Consider the following 23,294-nt stretch of genomic DNA (forward strand, 5'->3'; position numbering starts at 1 on the left):
TTTAAGAGAGCCTGCATGTGCTTGTTCTGACACATTAGCCGTTTGTTTTTCATTTTACAAAAAATGGTGCAATCTTTCAGTGATAACTTATTTGTGTTTTATAAAATATAATACAATCTAAAACAGAATACTAAAATGTATTTTGTAATCAAGTTGTTAATTTAGTCCCTGTAATTAGGTGAAGGGCAATATTGTTTGCTATTGGTTACCTCAAGAATGTATTGTGCTTACAATTGAAGAACTCAGCGTTATGTTTTGCACATGTGGTTTGTGTTGATCTTCTGTACCTTACTGCAGTACTGACTTGCTACAGAAAACAGTTGATATTTATAATTATAATAAATAAATACAATAAATAGCTTTGAGGAAAACCAATGCCAATGAATCTGATTCGTCAAGTCAAACCCAGACTGGAGCCAACTCACCCATGCCTTATTTAAACCAGACATGTCTTTAAACTGATATTAATCATTGAAATTACCAATCATATTGTGCTTTGCTATAATACTTGAGCAAGGGCACAATTTTCTCTCAAGTCATGGCAACATTATTTATTCTTAAGGACTACTGAGCCCGCTTTAGAGACAGTTTGCGACAGCACTATTACATGGTGAAGGCTTTCCCAAGAATAACAAAGTGTACTTCTGAATCCTTGAGGATACAACAAATGTGTAAGTTATTTGGGACAATCTGTATTGTACAAGCCAAAGATGGTTAAACTCTGGGTATGCTCAAGGGCTGTCGTTTTCACATGCTGTCTGCTCTAAATTGGCTGTACATCAGTAGGTTTTATTACTTATTACACAATATAAGCCTTGCAATCTCCAAAATAAAGAGGTGTGTGTCTAATATATAATAGGATTACATTAACTAGAAAGACAAAACAGGGAATTATTAGAGAGGATCGTTTTTTATTACCTTGCTGTATTGAAGTTGTCTCAGTTTGAAATGTGAATTTGCCCCCTTTTTTTAAGAGATTGTCTTCCTTCTTGATGTTATGGTCAATAATATATTTTCTTATAGTTTTTTAACAGTGACACTTTAAAGAAGATCTGCAGACATTAAATAAAATGGTCATATACACGTCACTATAACATGGCTTTAGCAGTGTTATTGTTTTGATTTAATCCTGGCCAAATCTGCGATTGGAGCTTTGGGGAATATGGAACACTAAAGGAAATGAAGAACTACAATGGATAAACAAGCTAAAATGTTGATGGTAATACTGTTAATGCAGTATGATCGTCACCAGCCCGGAGGTGCCATTACCCACAATAGGAAAGGACACTTCTGGGTTAGTAATTAGTAAGATTATGTTCTGCTTAACAAATACTGATTATTCTTGCCTCTTATCAATTCCGAGCTATGACAGCAAATACATATAAAAAATGTTCTAGGCTACTGTAAAGCCCCACTGGATATGTATAGTTTAAACAATTTACATAATTAACAGCGGTTCACGTCTTTCAAAATAGATCAAAGTACTGTTTTGAAGTGGAAACTACTGTGCCCTACTGTGTATTAGAAGGATGACACCTGCTGCGGCCAGCTTCCAGAATAACAACAAAAAGGTGAGATCGAGACCTTATTGGCTGACATGTTCATCTGAATATCTATATATCTATAGATCTACATATCTACATATCTATATATAATGTTACTGGATATTGTCTCTTGACCAATGCATACATTGAATAGCATGGTATTTAACGTCTATTAAAGGAATGAAAATGAAAGACTTGGACAATAGGCCTTACCACAGACATTGTCTAAGGCTTATCCCATGTGTAATGGGCTGTGTTGTTTGATACAGATTCTGTTCTGTCCCCCGTCGATGAGATGAGGTTAAAAGCTCTAAAACCACAAATGCAGACAAGCCCGCTCTTTTGCATTGTGGTTGAGACATTTGCTTTATCCCAGTTACAACATCAACTAGCATCGACTGAAATTGCCCTTGCATATTATTGTTCGGGTCCTTTCTCCCTTTTGAGAAGAGTGCCCAATACATTTTACAAGTCATAAAAGAATTCAAACAGTCAATGTATTAATCTAAAAAAGCAGTCACACCATAAAGGCACAGGCTTAAATCCAATAGAACATCTTTGAGTCAAATTGATTACAGACAACAATATCAAAGTTCAAAACTTCTTTAAAAGTTAATGGCATTTATCTGATATCTGCCAAAACCAGCTGATGTCAATTGTAAGGCTCAAACGCAATTCCAAACACAGAGGTTGCCATTGTTTTGGTATTCATGTGGCTTTGCCCTGAGGCAGGCTGCATGTTGTTTTTCATTCCTTGTGCTGTCTTGCTTTGAAATGTCCTCGCCTGGAAACAGAGTATATGAATGTCAGTTATATGAAATGCAGTTGTCCAATGTTCAGCTGCTGTGTAACTTTAGCTTGTCAACGCACAAAAACGGGTTTCCCACCGACAAACTGATTTGTTGATCCCCCAGGGCCACTGCCAAATATCAAGAAACATTGCATTAGAGGATGAATACAGAGGAGGGTGGACAAAAATAAAACTTTTAAACACGATCCGAGAGCACAAGCAACTTTACAATGTATAATGAGATATCAGTACAGGTGTCATGTACTGTACAATTGTAAGTAGAAAGTTATTAGTAGTGTATGACATAATCTATATTGTTTTTTCATAATCTGTCCTAATAGTGAATTTCACATGAACAGTAAAGGGGTCTGTGATATATATTAGTTTTTATTTGCTATGCCATGAACTGCAGTGTAGAGAACCATTGCCTTTATCAAATTAAGAATGTTCCTATTCTTACTGGAAAATGAAACACAGAATCTAGACAACACTCAAGAGCTGTGCTTCCTTTTATATGCATTTGCAAAACCTCCTGGGGACTGCTGAAGCATGGCAAAGCCATTTCCAATAATAGTATCATGCAAGTTTTAAAGTCTGTAAAGCAAATGAGTTGCGCTGAAGAAGAGCTTTTAGTATCACCGCAATGTTTCTGTTCCTACTTGCTTACTTACACCACTGTGTTCAAGCAAGGTGATTTTAAATCAGCAGAATCTGCCTAGTTAGGTATTGATTGGTGTGTTTGTTATACCCCTCTCGGGAGAGCTATACATAATGCGTTTCTGTAAAGCACAGTTCTTTAAGGCTCAAAAGGAAGACAACTCATCATTCATTATGCCTACTGCTTAAACAATAACACAAGTAAAATTAACACATAATACAAACAACACAGCAAATTGACATCATCTTGCACTGCACAGCAGTAATATAGAGCAGAAAAGGAACATATTTTCCTCTGGAAACATTTTCTGAATTAATGTCGAAAGTAGAACACCACTTTGGTCGTGAGTAATTTCATGTACATCCAAAAATATCAGATGTGAGGCGCTATGTTCCTGTTTAAAGATCAAACACAATTACCGCCTTTAGAAGCAGCCTCACTAAACTTATTTTTTTATAACAACACTTGCTTATACATTATGTTATAGCTGATAGATTGATTATGCAGATTATTTCATCATATTATGTATTCCATACTTCATTAAATAACAGGTTATTAAGTAAAATAACCAATTACCATTCTGAACATTCTTATCTTTTACTGAATATGTTTGATGTGGGTTTGTGTTGTGCATCTGTTTGAGGAAGATGGGAGATTAAAAGGACTGTTATTTGTTTTTTAAACAATGGTGGAAGATCCTAAAAAAAAAAGTTTGGGTGTGGCGCCATAGCTATATATTTTAATGACTGGGCAGCGCCATGAGTTTGCTTGGGTTAGTCTGTCAAGGCAAGAATGTCAAGACATCTAATCGGGCCAATGACATCGCTAATAATTGACCCTGGCTTTAGCCTATCACTTAATATTCTGCCTCGACTGCTACTTCATAACACTTGGTGGAATGCATTTCACACATTTCAGAACTGGCTGCTAAAGTGGAACTCAGGTTAGTACCCACTGAACACATAAATGAAATGTCTCTCACAATTAATGCTTCAAGTGCCTGCAACAATGCTGTTTCATTAGCAGACCAGGATGGGAATTTAAATATAGCAGCCCTTTATTCTGTAATGGTACAGTGGTTTTACATAATGCAATATACAACATAGCCAGGCTCTTTAATCCAGCCATGAACTGCTTCACACATTTTTAACTTGGGTTATGCTGACATTAAATTTGATCATATACAACATATGACAGATATAAAATATGTATGATGGTAAACGTAGGTTACAGAGGCCTCTTTTAATGTATTGTATCTTCTGAAAATGACAGGAGATTATGCTTGCTATACTAAGATACTGTATAATAAGATTTCATTTGTAAGATATGCAGTAATAGGATACATGTTTGTGTGTGGTCTTGTGCCATACTGTTTGGCTTTATGTTTGTCAGGCAGGGGTGTGTAACCTAAACTGACAGGTTTACCACAATAAGAAAACCGAATGCCAGTCATCTCTCTCAATGCAAACATGAGCAAGGAATTCACGACTGGGCACCATAATTTAAAATGCTGATGAATATTATAGCTCTGGCTCTCTGCTATCAAGCTTGTCTTTCTCTAAAGTTTGCTGATTCATTTGATGCATTATGGTCTCTTAGGAAACTGCCTTGGCAGATAAGTCCGAATGAGCACAACACTCAGTGTAAGAAGGGTAATTACATTGTCAAAACTAATTAAACTCAGTAAATGTTTAACACAAGAGTTTTTAATTATGTTTTGTTAAATTACTGTTACATTATTTGTATCATCCTTTAAACTGTCCATTTTGACACACCCTTTTAGTGAATCTAAATGAATTAAAACAAAGCTTGTCAAATACATAAACAGTCTCTAGGTAGTTTAAGAGAAACAGGGTCACATTGCTATGAAAGAACAGGCACGGGAATCATCTTCCATTTTTAAACTGATTCTGTAATGAAAGCAATATTTACCAACTCAAAGTGTTCATAGCAAGTGGGTCATTTCATCTACACATTAAGTATATATTCAGCACTGTCATGTATTTACAAATGAGTTTCACTGTTTTTATACAACTTTTGACTGTAGCACTTTCTATTAAGTGTATATAATTACTGTGGATTTAAATGCTATTGTAAACCTAACCCTAACCCTAACCCTAAAACCTAACCCTAACTCTAACTCTAACCCTAACACCAACCCCAACCCCAACCCCAAACCCCAACCCAAACCCAACCCCAACCCCAAACCCCAACCTCAAACCCAACCCCAACCCCAAACCCCAACCCAAACCCAAACCCAACCCCAACCCCAAACCCCAACCTCAACCCCAACCCTGACCCATTCCCTAACCCTAACCTTAACACTAACACTAACTCTAACACTAACAATAACCCTAACCCTAATCCTAATCCTAATCCTAACCCTAACCCTAACCCTAACCTTAATCCCTTTCTGATATGTATACTTACATATATCGTTACATAATAACAGATTTACACATCAAGTACAGTGTAACTATGAATAATAACATTGTAAATATGAGTAAGTACACACTAAGAAACTACTATGTAAATACACAGTAATTAGAGACACATACAGTGTTACCCTTTTATATTAGAAAGCTTAGTTAGATGTATGCAGCAGGTTTTTTAGATTGACTACATTTTATAATTGTGTTTTTGCTTTGTTCAAAACTGTTGTGTAACTGTGTTGTAACCTCCAGCCCACCATATCAAAAGAAGAGTTCCTCTGGTTCCTCCAGAGGGCTTGACATTGTGAAACAACAGGGGTCACATTAAACCCAATTTCCCAAGTTTTACACAGAGAAACAATGTTCTTCCGACAAAGGGGGGGGGGAAAATCGTTAATTTTGCATTATCCATTGTCACCATAAATTTCTTCAAGCATACCGGCAGGTTTTAATGTAAAGCTTTCTATTGGAGAAATAGGCAACATCTTAAAACACCTTAAACAACTAGGGAGGCAATGACCATGCTGGTGGTGATTTTATTTCAATAGACTAGAAAATAAGGTAGGTTTATTTCCCAAGTGGTCTAAACTGTTTACAGTAATTACAGGATGTCTTTTCAATTGGCTTCTTGTTACAGGAAGCCTGGCAGTCCATAGCCCTTTCTGCCTGTCATGGATTTGCTGAAGTAAAGGTACATAGTTTACTGTAAAGGGTCTGTGAGAAAACATTAAGCAAAGAAAAAAAAAATCCTCGAACTTGGCTATAAATGCTTAGCTTGGCATGAATTTACAACAGTCTAGAGACAATCCCACGCTCATCTATTTTCCTGTAGTAAAAATGTTTCACTGAAAATTGTGGTAGTCAGTAGATCGTTGTCTCAGTGAAATGTACTGTAAAATAAATCCGTTGGCTGTAATGTGTGTTCCAATATGTCACCAGAATGGTACAATTATTTTCAGATTTTTATCATACTGCCAATTTATTATACCCCCCATGGCTGTCTACAGTGCAGAGATAAGCACATCGGGAAACGTTTAATCTCAGGCTGGCTTTGATTGACTGTCGTCTCTGACAGAGCGCTAGGGGAACATTGCGATCTTAGTCAGGAGATCAGGAGTACCTTTCAGAAAGAGAGCAGCTGGAACTCCATCTAGATATCATAAAGCAAGACAAGCACGACTCAATCTGCTGCTCATCAATATAGCAACCGTTTCTCATAAAACACAATCTAGTACTTCTGTTACATTGAACCAGTGGATTTCCAAAAGTAGACAAACTGGAGGAAGAGAGGAGGGTAAAAAATACCCACAATGTAGATGGTTTTACTTTTCATCTTCCCCTAACAGGCCCTTATCGGGACCTCATCTCTATTCTCTAACCTCCATTAACCAACCTTTATCAAGCCTTTAGGCTTTGCACAGCATAGAGCATAGAGAAGAATCATCTACTAAAATAATGAGCTGATGTACTGCCTTTGCAGATAAAAGATTCTTTACAAAGTATTTGGGTCAGTGCCAGAGGTTCTCAACCCTTCAGACTTTTTTTCCTGTCAGTAACCAACAAACTATGTGTTTGCAATGCTAAATATTTCCTCCACAACATCATATTTGCTAGGCAAGATCTGTGCATGTATGCTGATAGCAACTATTCATACAATTCACTTTTAAAATAATAGCACGGTTACAAGAATCTGAGAATCGCTTTTATTTCAAGCCTGCAAGCCATCTTTTTTTTCTTCACCTTTACCTTATTCTGTCTGAACCATGGTAGACCTATTATAGCCAAAGTATTACAGTACTCAATTATCTTATTAAAGAATCTGTTCTCTTTGTTGCTACCGACCTACAGAACACTGTATTCTTTTCTGGTTAACTGCTTGAGTATAAATATAGTTTCACTGGGAGACGAGCAATGAGAACTTGAAAGGGAAAAAAATATATACCAGTCAAGATCAGGTTTTATTGTTTGTTTCCTTCAATACGTTTTGATTGTTCTACAGCTTTTTTTTATTATTATTATTTTTCTCCTCAATTTGGAATGTTCGTAATGCTTTTTCCCTCGCTGCAGAAATTCCCTACACAGCTCAGGTCAACAGAAATGTCATGAAATGCTCTTTATTAATAAAGCAGATCTTTAGCAGTCATGTTCCCTTGAATAATTGAGTAATAGCATTTTTTTTTAATTAACAGTGGGAATTTTTCGGAAGGTTGCGTTTTCCGGGTATTAAGTAGAACTTTATTGCACTCCAAGCAGATCATTACTGTCCTTTGTTGTGTTCAGCATTTTCAATTAAATGACAGGGCTTCAGAATCAAAGACCACACAAGGGCATCTTTCATCATTTAAATATTTTACAGATCTACTTTAAAGTGTAGCTGTGCATCCTCTTAAAAAGGATCAGATGGGTAACATTTAAATGTCTCAACTAATGAGAGCTCCTGCTAAGACATCTTTGAGGGTTCAGAAAGGCCAATACAGCCTTTTGAAAATTCACAGACTCAAAACACGACGCCTGAACATTAATATATTCATTTAGACAAAAAATGTTTATCCTAGAATTCTACCATTTGATATTGGATTCATGTTTTTCACTCCTTTGCATAGAAACATTTATTTAACAAATGTCAAGCAAGAGCTACCTGCTACCACAGTAAGGAGTTAGTTTAGCTTTAGGTTTATTTATTGACTTTGTGCCCGTAGGGCCAGCACAGGTACATCTCAATATTGCAAGCACTATACAAAGAGAGCCCTAAAACAAGACAGACCACATAAACCAGCAGAATCTTTTTTTGCACCGTTTTTTATTCAGATGCTTATTTTTAAATACCGTAGTCCGAGGGCTGGAAGTAACTTGGACAAGGAACAGATAAGCAAAGCTACAGTGTTTATTTGTCATCCTACTGCTACTTAGGGTATTAATTAAGATGTTTTTTTTAAGTGCATCTCACTTTGTATGTTCTGATAATGTGCTGCTGATTTTTGGAGGAGCAGCCTGTCAGAAATTGAGTACTGTCTGAATGCCAACAAAAATATGGACCTGCAGGAGTGGTGCATTTTCAGTGCTCCAGTAAGGAGACATGCCTAGAGACTTTATTAAAACAGCTTCATCTGTTTTGAAAACAAGTCCCACATAAAGATAGTAATAATAAAAAAATTACAAAAATAAAAAAAAGTGCCCTTTAAAATATAGTTATAAGAAACTCAATTTCTGCAGGACCATGACAGCTCAACCTGCCGAAGATTGTGCTCCATAAAGTCAAATGAAACCAGCTGATTAATGTTCTGTTAACATATTGCATTACATACCGCTTTGTAGTTTTCCATATACTTATTGAAAAACTGACAAAAATTGAAAAATGTAACATTTCAAAATCTAACATGAAATACTGTACTACTATTATGGCCTCCGGTAGACTTTTGCAATATAATTTTGTAGTTTCTAGGATTACATGAAGTTAAATAAAAGATCTAAATTATGTTTATACAATTTCTTTTTTTTTAAATTATGTCTCAATCCTAATAGCCATAGCTATATATTTGAACTAAAAAGCATTCCTCTATTTAACTTTATGATTCGCAACTCTGAGGGCAGATTTGTAATTTTAAGTATATATTTTAAAACATGGCTGGGCTGAGAAGGTTTTGATTAGCCCATAGAATTGTTGATGTGTACCTGCTAGCACAGAAGATTCCTACTGGCTTATACAAATGGAATCACATTCCTTGAGAATTCCATTGATAACAATGAGATCCAGTCAATAATAACTGATAAATGGAACACACAATTGGGAACCAATTAAAAACACAACAAGCAGCCATTTTAATGGAACAAGAGAAAGAAGAACAGGTGTACCTAGTTCTCGTAGTTCTTGATTCCAATGCAGAGTTAAAGGAGAGGCAGTTTTTGTTTTTTTCACACACAGATTCCTACTTACAACCTATTGCATTTCTTTTAAAGTGTTTTATAATGTATTTCCCTGGGGTGAAGAAAGTGATTACAGGAAGCATTACCAAGCTACTTTAAAAGGAACATCTCAGGAAATGCATTGCATTGTGATGCTTCTTTAATGGGCATCACAACAGCTAACAAACAAAATACACAAAAAAAATTATAAAACTGATTTCTTTCTTTTTAAGTCTAATTTAATACAATTAAAAGGAATGTATCCAAAGTATGTCAATATCTCTTTTCAGTCTGGACTGCTCCTTCAGATATTTTAACCATTTGACAACAGCTCAAAAGCTTGGTCAAGTACAATACCTTTTACAGGTGGATAGAAAGCTAGGCAATCAGAAACCTACTTTGCACCAGTACACTGAAAGTTGTCCAATCAGAGCAGTTTGACAGAAGAGGCAAAAAACATGGGGGGCAGCATTATTTCCATCTTGGGGGAGAAGCAAGCAGAAACAATGGTGCTCTCAAATGCTGAACTGTTAATAAGGAGGCTAACACAAGCATTTTTTTAACTCATATTACAACTACAGTAACATCGTGTTATCCAAGTGTCCTGTTCTAAACATAATGACAATACATGGTGCACCTTTAAGCCTTCTCACAGCAGTCCTCTCACACAATGATGGAGTGAAATGGCTTGATATTGTGAAGCTTAATGGAGTGTTTCACCTTGAGCTTCCAAGAGAAGTAAGAAATTGTCAAAATGTATCAAAATGTTGACTAAAATGATAGGAGGTTGACAATTATATTGAAAGTGAATGTTCAGTGTACTAAAACATGTTTGTAAACTAGTATTGCAAATGTTGAGCTACAATTAGCTGAAATAGAGTGACGTCTATGTAGACTTTTCTGAACAAGTCATAAGAATTTGTAAGCAGTGTGAAGCCATCACAAGCACACAGGACATGACAGCAGCCACCAAATATGTAAGAAGACTTCTCTGTTTCGACTGCATTGACAGCAAACCTGGATTCATAGTGTGCCTTTCAAAACCAATGTCTTACCATAAAATCCCAAAAGAACATATCAGAAACTTCATCAGTGGTATCACTGATTGATTTTGGAAAAACGTTATTCCTTCATCAATCAACCAATGATTATAATGTCCCTTCTGGTTTTTCTTCTATCTTGTTCTAGATATCAACATTGTGAAATCAGTTGTATCATGTCCTTTGGCATCTATGCTAGCCCTTTTATTGAATTAAAATGTAATTTTTAAACCTGTTAGCTCAGTGCTCACTTGTAAATGCTCCCAGCTATGTGATGTAGTATTCTTCACCATTTTACAGTAACAGAGAAGGATAAAAAAAATGAGACACCCTACCCCTTTGGCCACATTTGTCATGGATCACTTCCTACAACAGTGGAATATTAATTGAGATGCCACTTTTATGAAATCTTTGACATCCACTCACTGATAGATTTATATAAGTCATGGGTCAATAATCCTGCTGGAATGTACTGCACTTCTGCAAAGTTATCCCCAAGTCATTTTATTGTCAGATTGAAATAAGGAAACCAAATGTCTTCAATATGGAATTCTGTAAATAAAGCATAACTTTCTATCCCAGCATCCCAGTGTTGCCTAAAAAGCATCAGCTATAGTAAACCTGGTAAACAAGATACCAAGATAATGGGGTCAATCTAAACAGTGGCATAGTCCCTTCATTGCACCCCCTTGTTAACTCCCTTCATCACACAGTGATATAGCACATTTACATGTTGTTGATATGGGCAATTTCACTGGCAAGTCAAAACAAAAGTCAAAACTATACTGTAACTAACAGACTAACATGCATCTTCATTTTTTTGGAATTTGTATGATCTTGCACTCATTCAGTGAAAAATATACAGCAATGTTTTTTCTATGTGTTTTAAATTTCGTTATTTTTGCTACATGGTTATATCCAGGATTTCTATGGCTACTCACTGAGTCCCCCAAGTTTGTTTATAATAAAAAATAATTAAAACGCACATCCATAAAGCTGACTAGCATGAAACACTGGAAGATAATATGTCAAAGTTAATAGAGCAAGGTACAGAAAGATTAAAAAGTAAAGGCAGCCTTCCAAACTATTAATTGGCAAAGATTCAATGAAAGTTTGATTGTTTTTTGTTATTTAAGCATATTGCTCCTGAGTCATTATCATTTGAATTTTAAAAAGTGGCATCTCTAGGGGCTGATTTTCATCTGTCCATAAAGTTCATTTTAAAGTTGTTGTTATGTTTTTTTTTACATGTCTTATTTGACCTCCATAGAGATGGATCTTATAACCATTCCTCTAAAGCTTCCAAACCTGCTGTATTTCTTTCCATCGCATTTGTTATTGTATTTAGTGATTTTAATAAGAAGGTCAGTAGATCCCTCTATGGATAAGAACACCCCCGAAGAGTGATCTTTAACTGGTTCCATTAAACGTCCATGCCACTGTATTTAGATCCACTGTTGTTAAATGATTTCGTGTCCATGTTCTACAGGTGTTTGTACTTACAGATCGAGGGCAGTTTATTGATGAAACAGGGTTCTTTTTTAATCCAAGGCTTCTTCTGATGTTTGTAGCTCTTATAAAATAAACCCAAGCAAGAAATTTGACAGAGGCTGATTGCATTGTACAGGTTTGTATGACAAGAATTACAAAGTAATCAACGTGCTGATTATCTGTAATTGCATTGGTTTCCAAGAAACAGTTGTCAAAAATAAATAAATAAATACATAAAAAATGCAGGTTTCAAGATCAGTTCTGGGACTAGTGTTGTGTTGTAGTCCAGATTGTACCAATGTAACCTTTAGCCAGGTTCTTAAAACTACACCTATTAAAGCTGTAGTGCACTGACACGCCCGGTTAACCTGAAGAGTTACGTATATTTTAGTTTAACCCTTTACTGCATATACAGGAGTAACAGTGACCTGCTACTGCCTATTACACTGAAAGAAGCACCCCTATTTTGATAATGGTGCCATATCAACACCCCTGTAACATGAGTTAGTCCATTTCCATGGCAACAGATTATACTACCTAGTTTGTGAGATGTGGATGGAAAAACAATTTAAAAACATGTTGTCAAAAAAAGAGGAAGTCATTAGGTAAAGGGTTGTGCAAATATCAAGCAACAGTGTAGATTTCTGAAATATTTATTTTCTATGTATAAGGAGGAGAAAGATGTAGATATGAAATCAGTATAGTATACGGTATGGATTGTGTAAAACTGAAGGGAAAAAAATCACTTTTTTAAACACCAGTCAATCAACACCCCACAGATATATCTGTGTATCCTGGAAATCCACTCCTAAGCCCTTTGTATTGTTGAAACCCCAGTTAGAATGAATTGCTTAGTTTAGTACAAGGTTATATTTTTATTAACATGCCAACTTTTAATGTAAAGAGTGAGCCTGCCTTTGTAATATATTTAATTAGTAGGACATTAAAACAAACTGCTAGCAGCAATAGGAGAAACGGATCTTCCTGCAAACTTAACAAAAAAAAAAGGCTTTCTCCTGGGAAAAAGTCTAAATGGATCCAATATTAATCCTGAACAGCACAGGCTTGACCTGAGGCCACAAACAGCTCACGATAGTGACAGGATTTTTATCAGATCTGAAAAAGCCACACACCAGAGATAGTATCTTTTGTATCTTGGAACATACTGATCAATCTGTGAGAAGGTCATGAGACGGCCTGAGGATGACATGAGGCCTAATATAGTTCTGGAAAGTAAATTATGTTGTTGTTTTTTTCCCCTGAGTAATGTTCAAGCTGCAATAGGAGCAATCAGTTTACAAACATAATAAAAAGGCAGATTTAAATAACCCTATGGAAATGTGCAGTGGAAATCAAATACCTTACCAGACATACTTCATTTATCCTGTGCCTATTGCTCTGGTTCCTGAAAATGTTAATAGCGAGAGCTCATTGTTTCTAATGTAAATTGTATATTACGTTCCCTCTTGCAATGAAGTAGAACCGATATCATAGCAGACATTAATGTACTGTAATATATTAGCTTGGTCGGATGGCAGAGAAAACTATGGCATACATCACAGCCACATGCGACAGGTCTCAGTGAGTGTACAAGCTTGCAGTGTGCATGCTGCTTTTAGATGGATGTTTGAATTTTTGTTTCTATGAAAACTTCTGACTTTTATAATTATCTTTTGAACACCTTGTTGGATTGATCTAAAAAGTTGTAAATTGCTTCATAATGGCATAGAGTTTTAGAACAAACTGTCCCCCTTAAAAAACCAACACCAGCAAGTCAGGGGTATAATACCCTTTTGGGGTGGGTGGATGGCTAAGGGGGTCAATGGTAGCTGTTATGTCAACTGATTAATTGAAGTGCGGGATTAGTTAATTGCATCCCATTGCCAATTCATACTAATAAATTGATATTGATTATTTGGCACTGGTGGGAACTGATTCATTGACATTTAGAGCCATGGTTTATTATGATGAAGGGGCAAGGATGACAGGCCACTTTTTCCTCAGTACTGTCATTGTCAATCCTTCACTTTACTGTGTATTTCCAAAGACTAAACAACTCATTACTATTGATTCTTTAAAAAGGTAAAGTGCTTCTCCAGATTAAGATTATAATGAGTCAGGCTTTGCTTATGTGCTTTCCATTTTAAACCATGGGAGAGCGACCTTGAGGTTAGCTAGTCATACACATACTGCAAATGGGTCATATATTAAATGAAATTTGATGGGGACGAGGGGCTTAGATCACATATATTTTATGCACAAGTCAGGGTCTGTTGAATAGCACTTGTGAAGCATCAGGACAGATTTTGCACTGTGGCACTGTGGAAAAGCCCACAAATTGATGTTGAATGGTTCAAAATGTGCATCTCATTACATTAATGTCTAGAGAACTCGAGCCTTAATGGACAATATGCCAGCTCAAGACCACGTCCTCTAAATCTTGACCCACCAATTGTATTTTTAGTTAGTTATCCAAAGGGATGTATTTCACATTACTATCAAAGTGTGTTTTAATTGGCCATATGGTGCTATTTACAGTAATCTCTGCATATAGGAACACCTCCTAAGAGAACATTTTCCTAGGAGAACACCCTTGTGGTGAAACTGATTTTTCCCATTGTAAATGCTCCGCCTAAAGGAACAGGAACTTCGCTTAAAAGAACACCTTTTTGGCACCGTTAGCGATTTGTTCACAACTGATGCAGTATTGTTTTGTTCTCATAACTCATCATCATCAAACATAAATTAAAATAGTTTATTCAATCTTTTCAAATGTGACTTGTCATTGTGAGAGTGTCTTGAAGCACACTGATTGGTTTAATCGATCTTACCAGAACCATCGTCATATCATTGCCTTGTTTTGTATTCTGATTTCCATGAGTGCACCTCATTGCTACAAAATGGCATGTAAACAAATGACAAAATGAGGCACTGTTTTTCTTGCTACAAAAGGTTGGAAATTGTTTGAGCTCCTGAAAAAAATGTGAATCAAACACAAGTCGTTTTCCATTCTGATGAGTTGCTTCACCAGTCTGTTAAATAATTTTGTACATGTCTTGAATATTGCACCTGAACAAGTATTCAAATGCAGCCTCTAGAGCTGCTACATGTTTTAATGTGTGTAGGAGTGCTGTGTTAATTTAGTTTGACAGTTAGTTTACTAACATTAGTTACTGTTACTTTCTTATTATAGTTTAATAACATACACTTGCCTATTGCTTTTCTCTTACTTAGTCTGTTAATTTCATACGTTATTATTTATAATTATCTAATTATTTAGCAGACACTTTTATCCAAAGCAACTCCCAGAAATTAAACAAAATATAAAAATACTGAAAAAAAAAATGTTTCTTATAAGACTGAAAATGAAAATAGAAAAAGAAAAATAAGGATACAGACAGAGATGGCAGGAGATAATATGTGGATACAAGTGTGTCAGGTCAAGAATTAAATATTTATTTATTGATTGATTCATATTGCGTCTGCTGGTCAGCTTCATCTTAAAGAACACTTTGGCTAAGAGAACTTCTCTTGCTTCCTGAGGGGTGTTCTCTTAGCTGGAGACAACTGTATCTCTCTAATGCAAGACACCAAAGAATGAGGTCTGCTAATGACTAGCAGAGTACAAATAACAGGAGAAAGGAGGTGTACAAATACATACTGTAGATAACAGTAAGGGGTGGGTACTTCTTGGATATTCAAGTCTCATATCACACATGCAATATTCTCTATTTCTCTGGGCTTCATTTAAAATGCATGAAACACACTAAGGCTTTTACATTTTAAAGTTCTAGAGTGGCCTCTATTAAGAATCTAACTGACACTGTGCAGCTTTGCAGGAAGACAATAGAACAAGAGGCCAAGAATAGAATGGGAACACAGACTGCACATTCTTCAATATAAAAGGGGGTTCCTGCAGGGTAGACTGACATGCTTGTGGGCAATGGAGAGAAGCTCATATTGCCTGTGGATTCCCTACACTATGGATCAAAAGAGAGAAGCCTGATACTGAGCGCCTTTTATGAGAAACACAATTGATGACAAAAATATATTCCCCACAAAATGGCATAGGACTGTTTATGGAGAGTTTTATGTAAGGCATTTTCCTCACTATGTGAGAAGCATTGAATAACACAGGAAAAAGCAAATTACAGACAAGAATTAAGCAGCACAACTCAAAATGCTGTATGTCACAATAAAACATTATGAGCCCTATTATAAGACTCATAATCAAGGCTGATGCTGCAGAATTGAAGTGGAAAGGCTGTAACAACTCAACCAAATGCAAACCTTGAGCGCTAGGCATACAATTAAGCACAGCTTGCTGGAGTGGAGTGGGGCTGGAATATAGAATTTGCTCCATTTTTCCTTTTTGAAGGAGTAATACAAAAAAAAACTACCTACTGTACCTGCAACTAACTAGCTTTTTTTTGCTTTCTGAAAAACAATGAGGACAAATTGATACCATTTAAAACGAATGTAAATCCATGATGGCTAATGTACAACATAAAACCATATCAGTAAAGCATTAGTGTGATTGAAAATGGACTACAGTTCTGTGATACTGACTGAAACATGTGTATTATAATTGCTAATGATGTTAACTTTTTGTAAATGCCAACCAATAAACCATAGGAGGGCTCATTGAAAACACTTGAATATCAGCATAATGCTTTAAATTAATTAATAAAATACAAAACTCCAAAGTAAAAGAACAATACACTTGATTATACATTTGAATATGCATGTTACTTCCGCAGTAGACCTGGATTTTTTTTTTTTCTGTAGCAAAAAATAGTTGTGTTTCTGGTTTAATACATTGTAGTATGTGGCTATCAACAAAATTAAATCCTGTTAACATTCCAAAAACAGAGGTGTATGTTCTTAAAAATGTATACGTAGAGTAAAGTATGTCTATGATTCTGCATTTGTTCAATAGTCTATATCTTTTAATGTACAATGGCTGTGCTTGAAGAGCAAGAGGGGGCATTGAAAACAAAATAACATATCAGAACAATGCCACAAACATTAGATTTTAATCTATATCTACATAACCCCATGTTGTCCTTTATGGTAATAAGCTATTTCAGTTACAGTATTTGTTACAGCTCTAGTATAAAGGATAAGACAAGTTTGCCTCCAAGTGGTGACTTCTTTTAAAAGTCAGTTTTTATAAAACTCAGTTTGAAACATTACAGGGGCTGGAACATGCCTTGTGTTATGTTTCATAAAAAAGATATACATATAAGGCACTGCACATTAAATCACATCTTATTAGAAGTTGACTAGGTTTTATTAAGACTAGATTGTTATTAAACATATATATCATATATGTACCAGACAGTTCATCAGTATTAGTAATGAAAAATCTGCGACTTACGGTAGAAGACATATTCTGTGTAGTTGGACCAAATCTTGTCATCTGTGTATTGATTGACAAAGGATGCTGTCACTGAAGAATTACAGGCAACCATCTGGAATCCACTCTCTGACAACATGTCAAAAGCTCGTTCCAGGTGTTTGAACTTTAGATAAAACCTGGATGTATACTTCTCAGGTGGCCTGTCCGGGTCCCTGCTCTCATTCAAGGTATCCCCAAAGACCTCCTTGGCTAAAGCTATCCTTCCACAAATCAAGATTCTCGGCACCCTTCGGAACTTGGCATCGGCTTGGCTCTCTCGTCCCATGGTGCAAGACCCTCTATACCCGACTGTAATAAAGCCATTTTTCCTATCAGCAGGCACTAATGAAGACGGTGGGCATATCCTTTGATCGCTACCTTGTGATGCCTCCTCGAAGTCAATATGAAATTGGTCATCTGGGCTTTGCTTAAGGTCATCAGGGGTCAAGATTTTGGCCAGCTCGGGCAGCAGGAAATATTCCGCCTCTCTTTTCAGCCTTCCTCTCTCTGGGAAGTGATCAGGGAGAACCACTTGCTTGTCTCTGAGATAGTCCAATATGTAACGAAATAAAAAACCATCCCTGTCAATGAAGTATCGTCCCTTAGTGTCCCTTGCCAAGTCATTGGTGAGATCCTTTTTTGGGGAGAATATCTTTCCAAGTAGGGAGTTGGGAATGCTAATTAGGGTGGTGTGGCGGGTGAAGTAGACTTGCCCACCAACATTCAGCTCTACAACATCGGGGAAAGAATTCTGAACAGACCCCAGTTCTTTTGTCGGAGGGTAAGTCCTACAATTCCCAGTCAAAGCCATTGTTTCAGTCATGCACACAAAAATCTTAGAGCCGGTGTCTACAGAGAAAACTTGGGAAAATATATCAGGCACGTTTTAAAAAAAAAAAAAAAAAAAAAAAAAAAAAAAAAAAGCACTACTCGGTTTTTACTCTGTTAAAAAAAAAAATCACTAGGTTAGAAAACAGTGTGCGATCTGTTGTTTGGTTGAAAGCACTAGGCACACAAAACACACATCAGTGTCCTCATAGCATAATCTGCAATGTGCAATTGAATGGTTAGTCCAGCTGTGAGTGTATGATTTTTTTTTAAAGAATTCGACGTCACACACAAAATATCAATGTATCAATTAATTGCACTTATTAGTTGCACTTAAAAAAAGTTAATGATAAAAAACAAAAGATAATTACTCAAACAGGTTTTGTACGTTTAATTCTGAAAATGAACGTTCTGTCTCCTATAAACTGAGATCAGCTGTTCTTCGTCTATTTTCACTCAAGAGCAGCCAATTGAGTAAAAAACGATTAATCAAAAGCGTTAGTGTGCAGACGCTAAATCTTATAAATATAAATGAACAGGATTTTATAAAAAGCAGGACTTGTTTGTTCTCTTGTCGTTTTTTCTTCTGCAATAACCACTAAAGCACACAACCTGGCAATAAGACATGCTCACCTTAGTGCTCTAAGATCTTGTTAAATATTTCCCGTTAAAAAAAAAAGCTTTTCTTTTTCTTTTTATAAATTAGATAGTCATTGAACAGGGATGCTCACATACAAAAGCAAATCCCGTCTTCATTAACGTGGATCTCGACTGGTCCCAAATAACTTCAAACAATGGCACACTAGGTAGTCCAATGATGTGGAATACCTCCTTGAGAAAAAAAAAAAAAAAACACACTTCCTTAATTATCTCCAAAACTGATCAAAGTTGATACCTCCACGCGCAGCCTTGTTAAAAGCATCAACGCATGTTGCTCAGGGGGCCAGGGCTATAGGAACAGCAAATGTGGCAGCCCTGCTCTGCAGATAGCTGGAGTTCTGCGCGGAGCTGCGCTGACGCTCTGGGAGATGTGCAGGGTGGTACTGAGGTCTATCAAAGCGGTTCAATTGCTGTTGCTCGAGCAGTGCCAGGAGAAACCATCCTGGGGAATAAACTCTTACATCATCTTAAAGGAAAATGCTATCAAAATACTCCTGCCTCCTGGTGTTTGCTGTGTTTTTTCCGTCTTTCTGTGGGCTGTGTTACATATTCTATTAACACCAGAGAAAAAAAAAAAAAAAAAAAAAAAAAATAGGGAAAAAGATGCAGCGCTAGGAGAATGTTTTACACCAAATACTAAAATTAAGATAATGACAAAAGTATAACTAGCTCGTGCACCAGTTACGAAACTGCTATTTATACCTTTATCAAACACATAACAGTGTATTTGATTCGTACGTAGCCTACAGTAGCCTATAGTAAGTGTATTAGTGAATATGAATAAAATAGTGTTGTTTTTTTCTCAAATAAAAACTAATAAATAAATTAAATTGAATTAAAAAAAAAAAAAATCAGCTCATTTGCATATGCTGGTTTATATATGGTGATACGTGTTATTCAATTCTTTCTCCAGACCTTTCACGAGCTGTGAACTACGTTGCTGTAAACGCGGAAACCCGGCACAGAATTTCAGCACCATGGATAGTAACTCGTTATATTGGCTCTCGGGTCCCCAGGATGTTGTAAGGGCTCGGGTTTAGAGTTATAGCTCCACACATTGCATTCAAATCGAGTTAGTTGCTGTGATTTACAGATAGTTGGGTTTCACTTTTTAATCTAGAGCATTGTATTTTCAGCCGATGGAAGATAATGTTAGAGGTTAAACTTAGGCAAGTAGACATCAGTGATTATACTGTGTAACAATTATTATGTTTTTTTTTTTTGTTCCTGGGTAGTAAGTGTTATTTCTTAATTGCTTATGCCTCAAAAGTATAGAAAATGGCTATTATTCCCCACAAACGTCATATGTTTCATATGTTGTTTTTTTCTGACTTTATATGAACGAAAAGACACATATTTGCCCATTTTCCCATTGGAAATAGTGATATTTTGAAATATCACTGTCCTTGTCACAAAAGCAAAGTTTGTGGGGAATAATAGCCATTTTCTATACTTTTGAGGCATAAGCAATTAGGAAATAACACTTACTACCCAGGAGCAAAAATTGTGTTACATAGTGTTATGGCACTAATGAGAAAATTGATTTTAAAACCTCACTTAGCACTCTTTAAAAGTCAGATGGGACATGAAAAGCAGAGGTAGTCTAATCAAATGGCCGAAAGAGTCAGAAATCTAAATTCTCCCTACTCTGCTTGTCAGATGTCTTAAATTAGGATAAACTTAGGGAGAATTGTTAAATGTTACAATTGCCTGGCTCTATCCAATTAATTTCCCGGTGTCTTTTAGCAGCTTTGAGTGAGCCCACTTACACTTAGCACTGCATGCTTGTATCTTTATTATGATGTTTGATACAGTTGAGGGGTAAAAGGTTCCACTTCCACTCAAGTCTGATTCAAAACCTCATCAGGGAAGCTTGCTGAAGTATGCAAAGCCAACAGATGTCAGCTACAAGCAAACTTCAGTTATTTGGAGCCCTGACCGGGAAGTAGATAAATTCATTGTACGGTCTGAGAAAGAGAAATCACAGTTTATTTTGTTTCAGAAGCAGATCCCATCATGTACAGTAAGCAATACTAGAGGTATTACTTTAAGTTACCAAATGTCTTTCCCTCCAGATATTTCAGTGTTACATGAAACATATTCACTTGGACTTGCTTGTCAAAAGGCCCTAGCAAGAGCAATGGTTCAATGAATTAATTGCTGAAAGTTAAAATCTCAACAGCTACTATTGCTGTGAGGACACCTTTTTAAACTGCTTCCCGCTCTTGTTAGGAATTACTAGATTTTATCTCCTAAAAGTGAGAGAACACGGGCACTGTTTTTTTTATTTATTTTTTGTATCATGACTGATAATATGGAACAATTTTTCTAGCTGCCAGTTATTTCAGTAATTTATAGCAACAGCAATTTATAATACAGTTTTGCGGCACCTTATGGCTAATAATAGCTTAAGTTCAAATGAGTGTCATTTCTCCCTTCTCAACCTGTTATAGCCAATATGACATTCATGATAATGGACTGTCTGTAACATGACACGGACTATTTCTTGTCTTGACCTTTCAAAGTATTTTTCATGGTCAACCTTTTTAGCCTAAAGTAATTCTAGCTAACATAATAATAATAATAATAATAATAATAATAATAATAATAATAATAATAATTCCTTAAATCTTAGCTATTTTGTACTTCATTAAAATGTGCATTTTTAAAATAACTCTTGCACTCTTGTATTTAACTTTTAAAACATGATATCTGCTTCTACTTTATCTTAAAGGAAGCTCTCAGTTTCAATAACTTGTTCTTGGGTCCTTTCCCTCAGCAGTGTTTTCAAAGTCAAAGCATGCTACTTGCTGAAAGCATGCCAGTCAATAGAGGAAGCAGCTGATTGGTTACTGACAGTAAAGAAGTCAGTGAAGGGGTGGGTGGGGGGCAATTTCACTCTGTAGGTGAAATGAACCAGAAAGCACAAAACAGTCAAAAAGCAAGCTTTCTTTAACCTAGCATAGAACCAGATATTATGTTTGCTATAATATGTGTTTCTATTGAAACTGCACATTTTAGACCTATAAAATGAATATGAACAGGCAGAGAGATTTTATGGAAATATTTTGTTAGATTCGATTACTATGACTCATGCACATGACAAGTAAATATTTCCTGTGTGCATCACCCTTTTTCATTATTTTTGCATCATACCCTTCTAACAATAACCCATCTGGCATGTAAGGGAAGAGCTTTACCCTTTGGCAAAAATGACTGTTTCTTAAAAGAAAACATATTGAATGACAAGCATAGCATCATATTATTATTTCAATTAATCAAGTACTATAAGGTTATTTTTATATAGGGATTCCTGGTTATAAAACAGCAGGTGGTTTGGACAGTTACTGTTTTAACTACATATTAAAGATATTATAGGGTGTACTTTTGAGTGAGTTGTATATTTCTAGCAAAACTGTCTTGAATTGACACATAGGGCCCTCTTCGGAAAGCTTCATTATCATGTTAAATTATATTTAAAAGGAATAAAGGTTTTGCTCAGTTTCATGCTCTGTAGTTTATTATACATTCTTGACTTCATAAAGAGCAAATGTTACAAAAATGCAGTTGTTTCAGATAACAGGCACTTCATGATTTTGGAATCAGATGTGACTTTAATGTGACAGGATGAAAGTGAAGCTAATACTGCAAATAAGATTCATTGAAACACATTGCGATTAGCCACTAAATGCAATCTAAACCAATGGTAAGCAGTACAGCCAGAGCTGAGCATGTTATTCTTTTCCTTGTTGTTGTTGTAATGCACAACATTACAACAACAAATATATTATATTATATATATACACATATATATATATATATATTATATATATATATGTGTGTGTGTGTGTGTGTGTGTGTGTGTGTGTGTGTGTGTGTGTGTGTGTGTGTGTGTGTGTGTGTATATATGTATATGTATACGTGTATATGTTTGCATGGCCATAGATGAAATGTATAAAATACGTTCTCCGCAGCCATGATTGGAAATGACTGAACATTTTGCAAATAAATTCAAATGAGTTGGAATCGTTGAGATTGGTGATTTGCTTAGAGTACTCTTCATAATCAGTATAATGTCAGGTCTAGTCTTTTACTTATATGTCTTCAAAAATCAGTAATAACCCTTTTGAATAAAAAATACAACTGGTTTCCCCCTCCAGCAATGTTAGCCAATCTCCCTAGTATTCATGCAACATAAACAAGCCTGTCTCCCATTATGGTGTTTCTCATCTCTATCGGTTTTCTCTTTTGATAATATGAAATCCTAATGAAAATGCTTCCATATATTAGTCAGAAAGAGTGTGATGTATTTTCCAGTCTGTGCTCCATTTCCTGCTTAGTTCATATTGAAATGGGAACAGGATGTGCACGAGCCTGTGTGCAATCAATTGTATCTAGGCCACTGCAGTAATCATTAATAAATACATGGTAGGTCTGTATAGCTTATGTTTAGTCGTGTTCTTTTCTTATATAAATACATGCATTAACTTACGTTTTGTTCACATATAAAGTACAGGAAGACATGACTGAGTGTAACAATAGCCTGA

The 23,294-nt window shown here is 35.9% G+C and overlaps 1 protein-coding gene across 1 annotated transcript in view; it reads right to left on the bottom strand.

Moving 5' to 3' along the window:
- Positions 1-18,154, bottom strand: part of LOC121297514 (BTB/POZ domain-containing protein KCTD16-like) — a 41,254-nt gene extending 23,100 nt beyond the window's left edge. The window contains exon 1 of the mRNA XM_041223863.1: positions 17,239-18,154. Within this exon, the coding sequence (XP_041079797.1) occupies positions 17,239-18,082 (844 nt within the window). The 5' untranslated portion in view covers positions 18,083-18,154. The remainder of the gene's footprint in view (positions 1-17,238) is intronic.
- Between the last annotated feature and the right edge of the window lie 5,140 nt (positions 18,155-23,294).

Source organism: Polyodon spathula, chromosome 22, assembly GCF_017654505.1.
Source record: "Polyodon spathula isolate WHYD16114869_AA chromosome 22, ASM1765450v1, whole genome shotgun sequence".
In the NCBI taxonomy this organism is placed as follows: Eukaryota; Metazoa; Chordata; class Actinopteri; order Acipenseriformes; family Polyodontidae; genus Polyodon; species Polyodon spathula.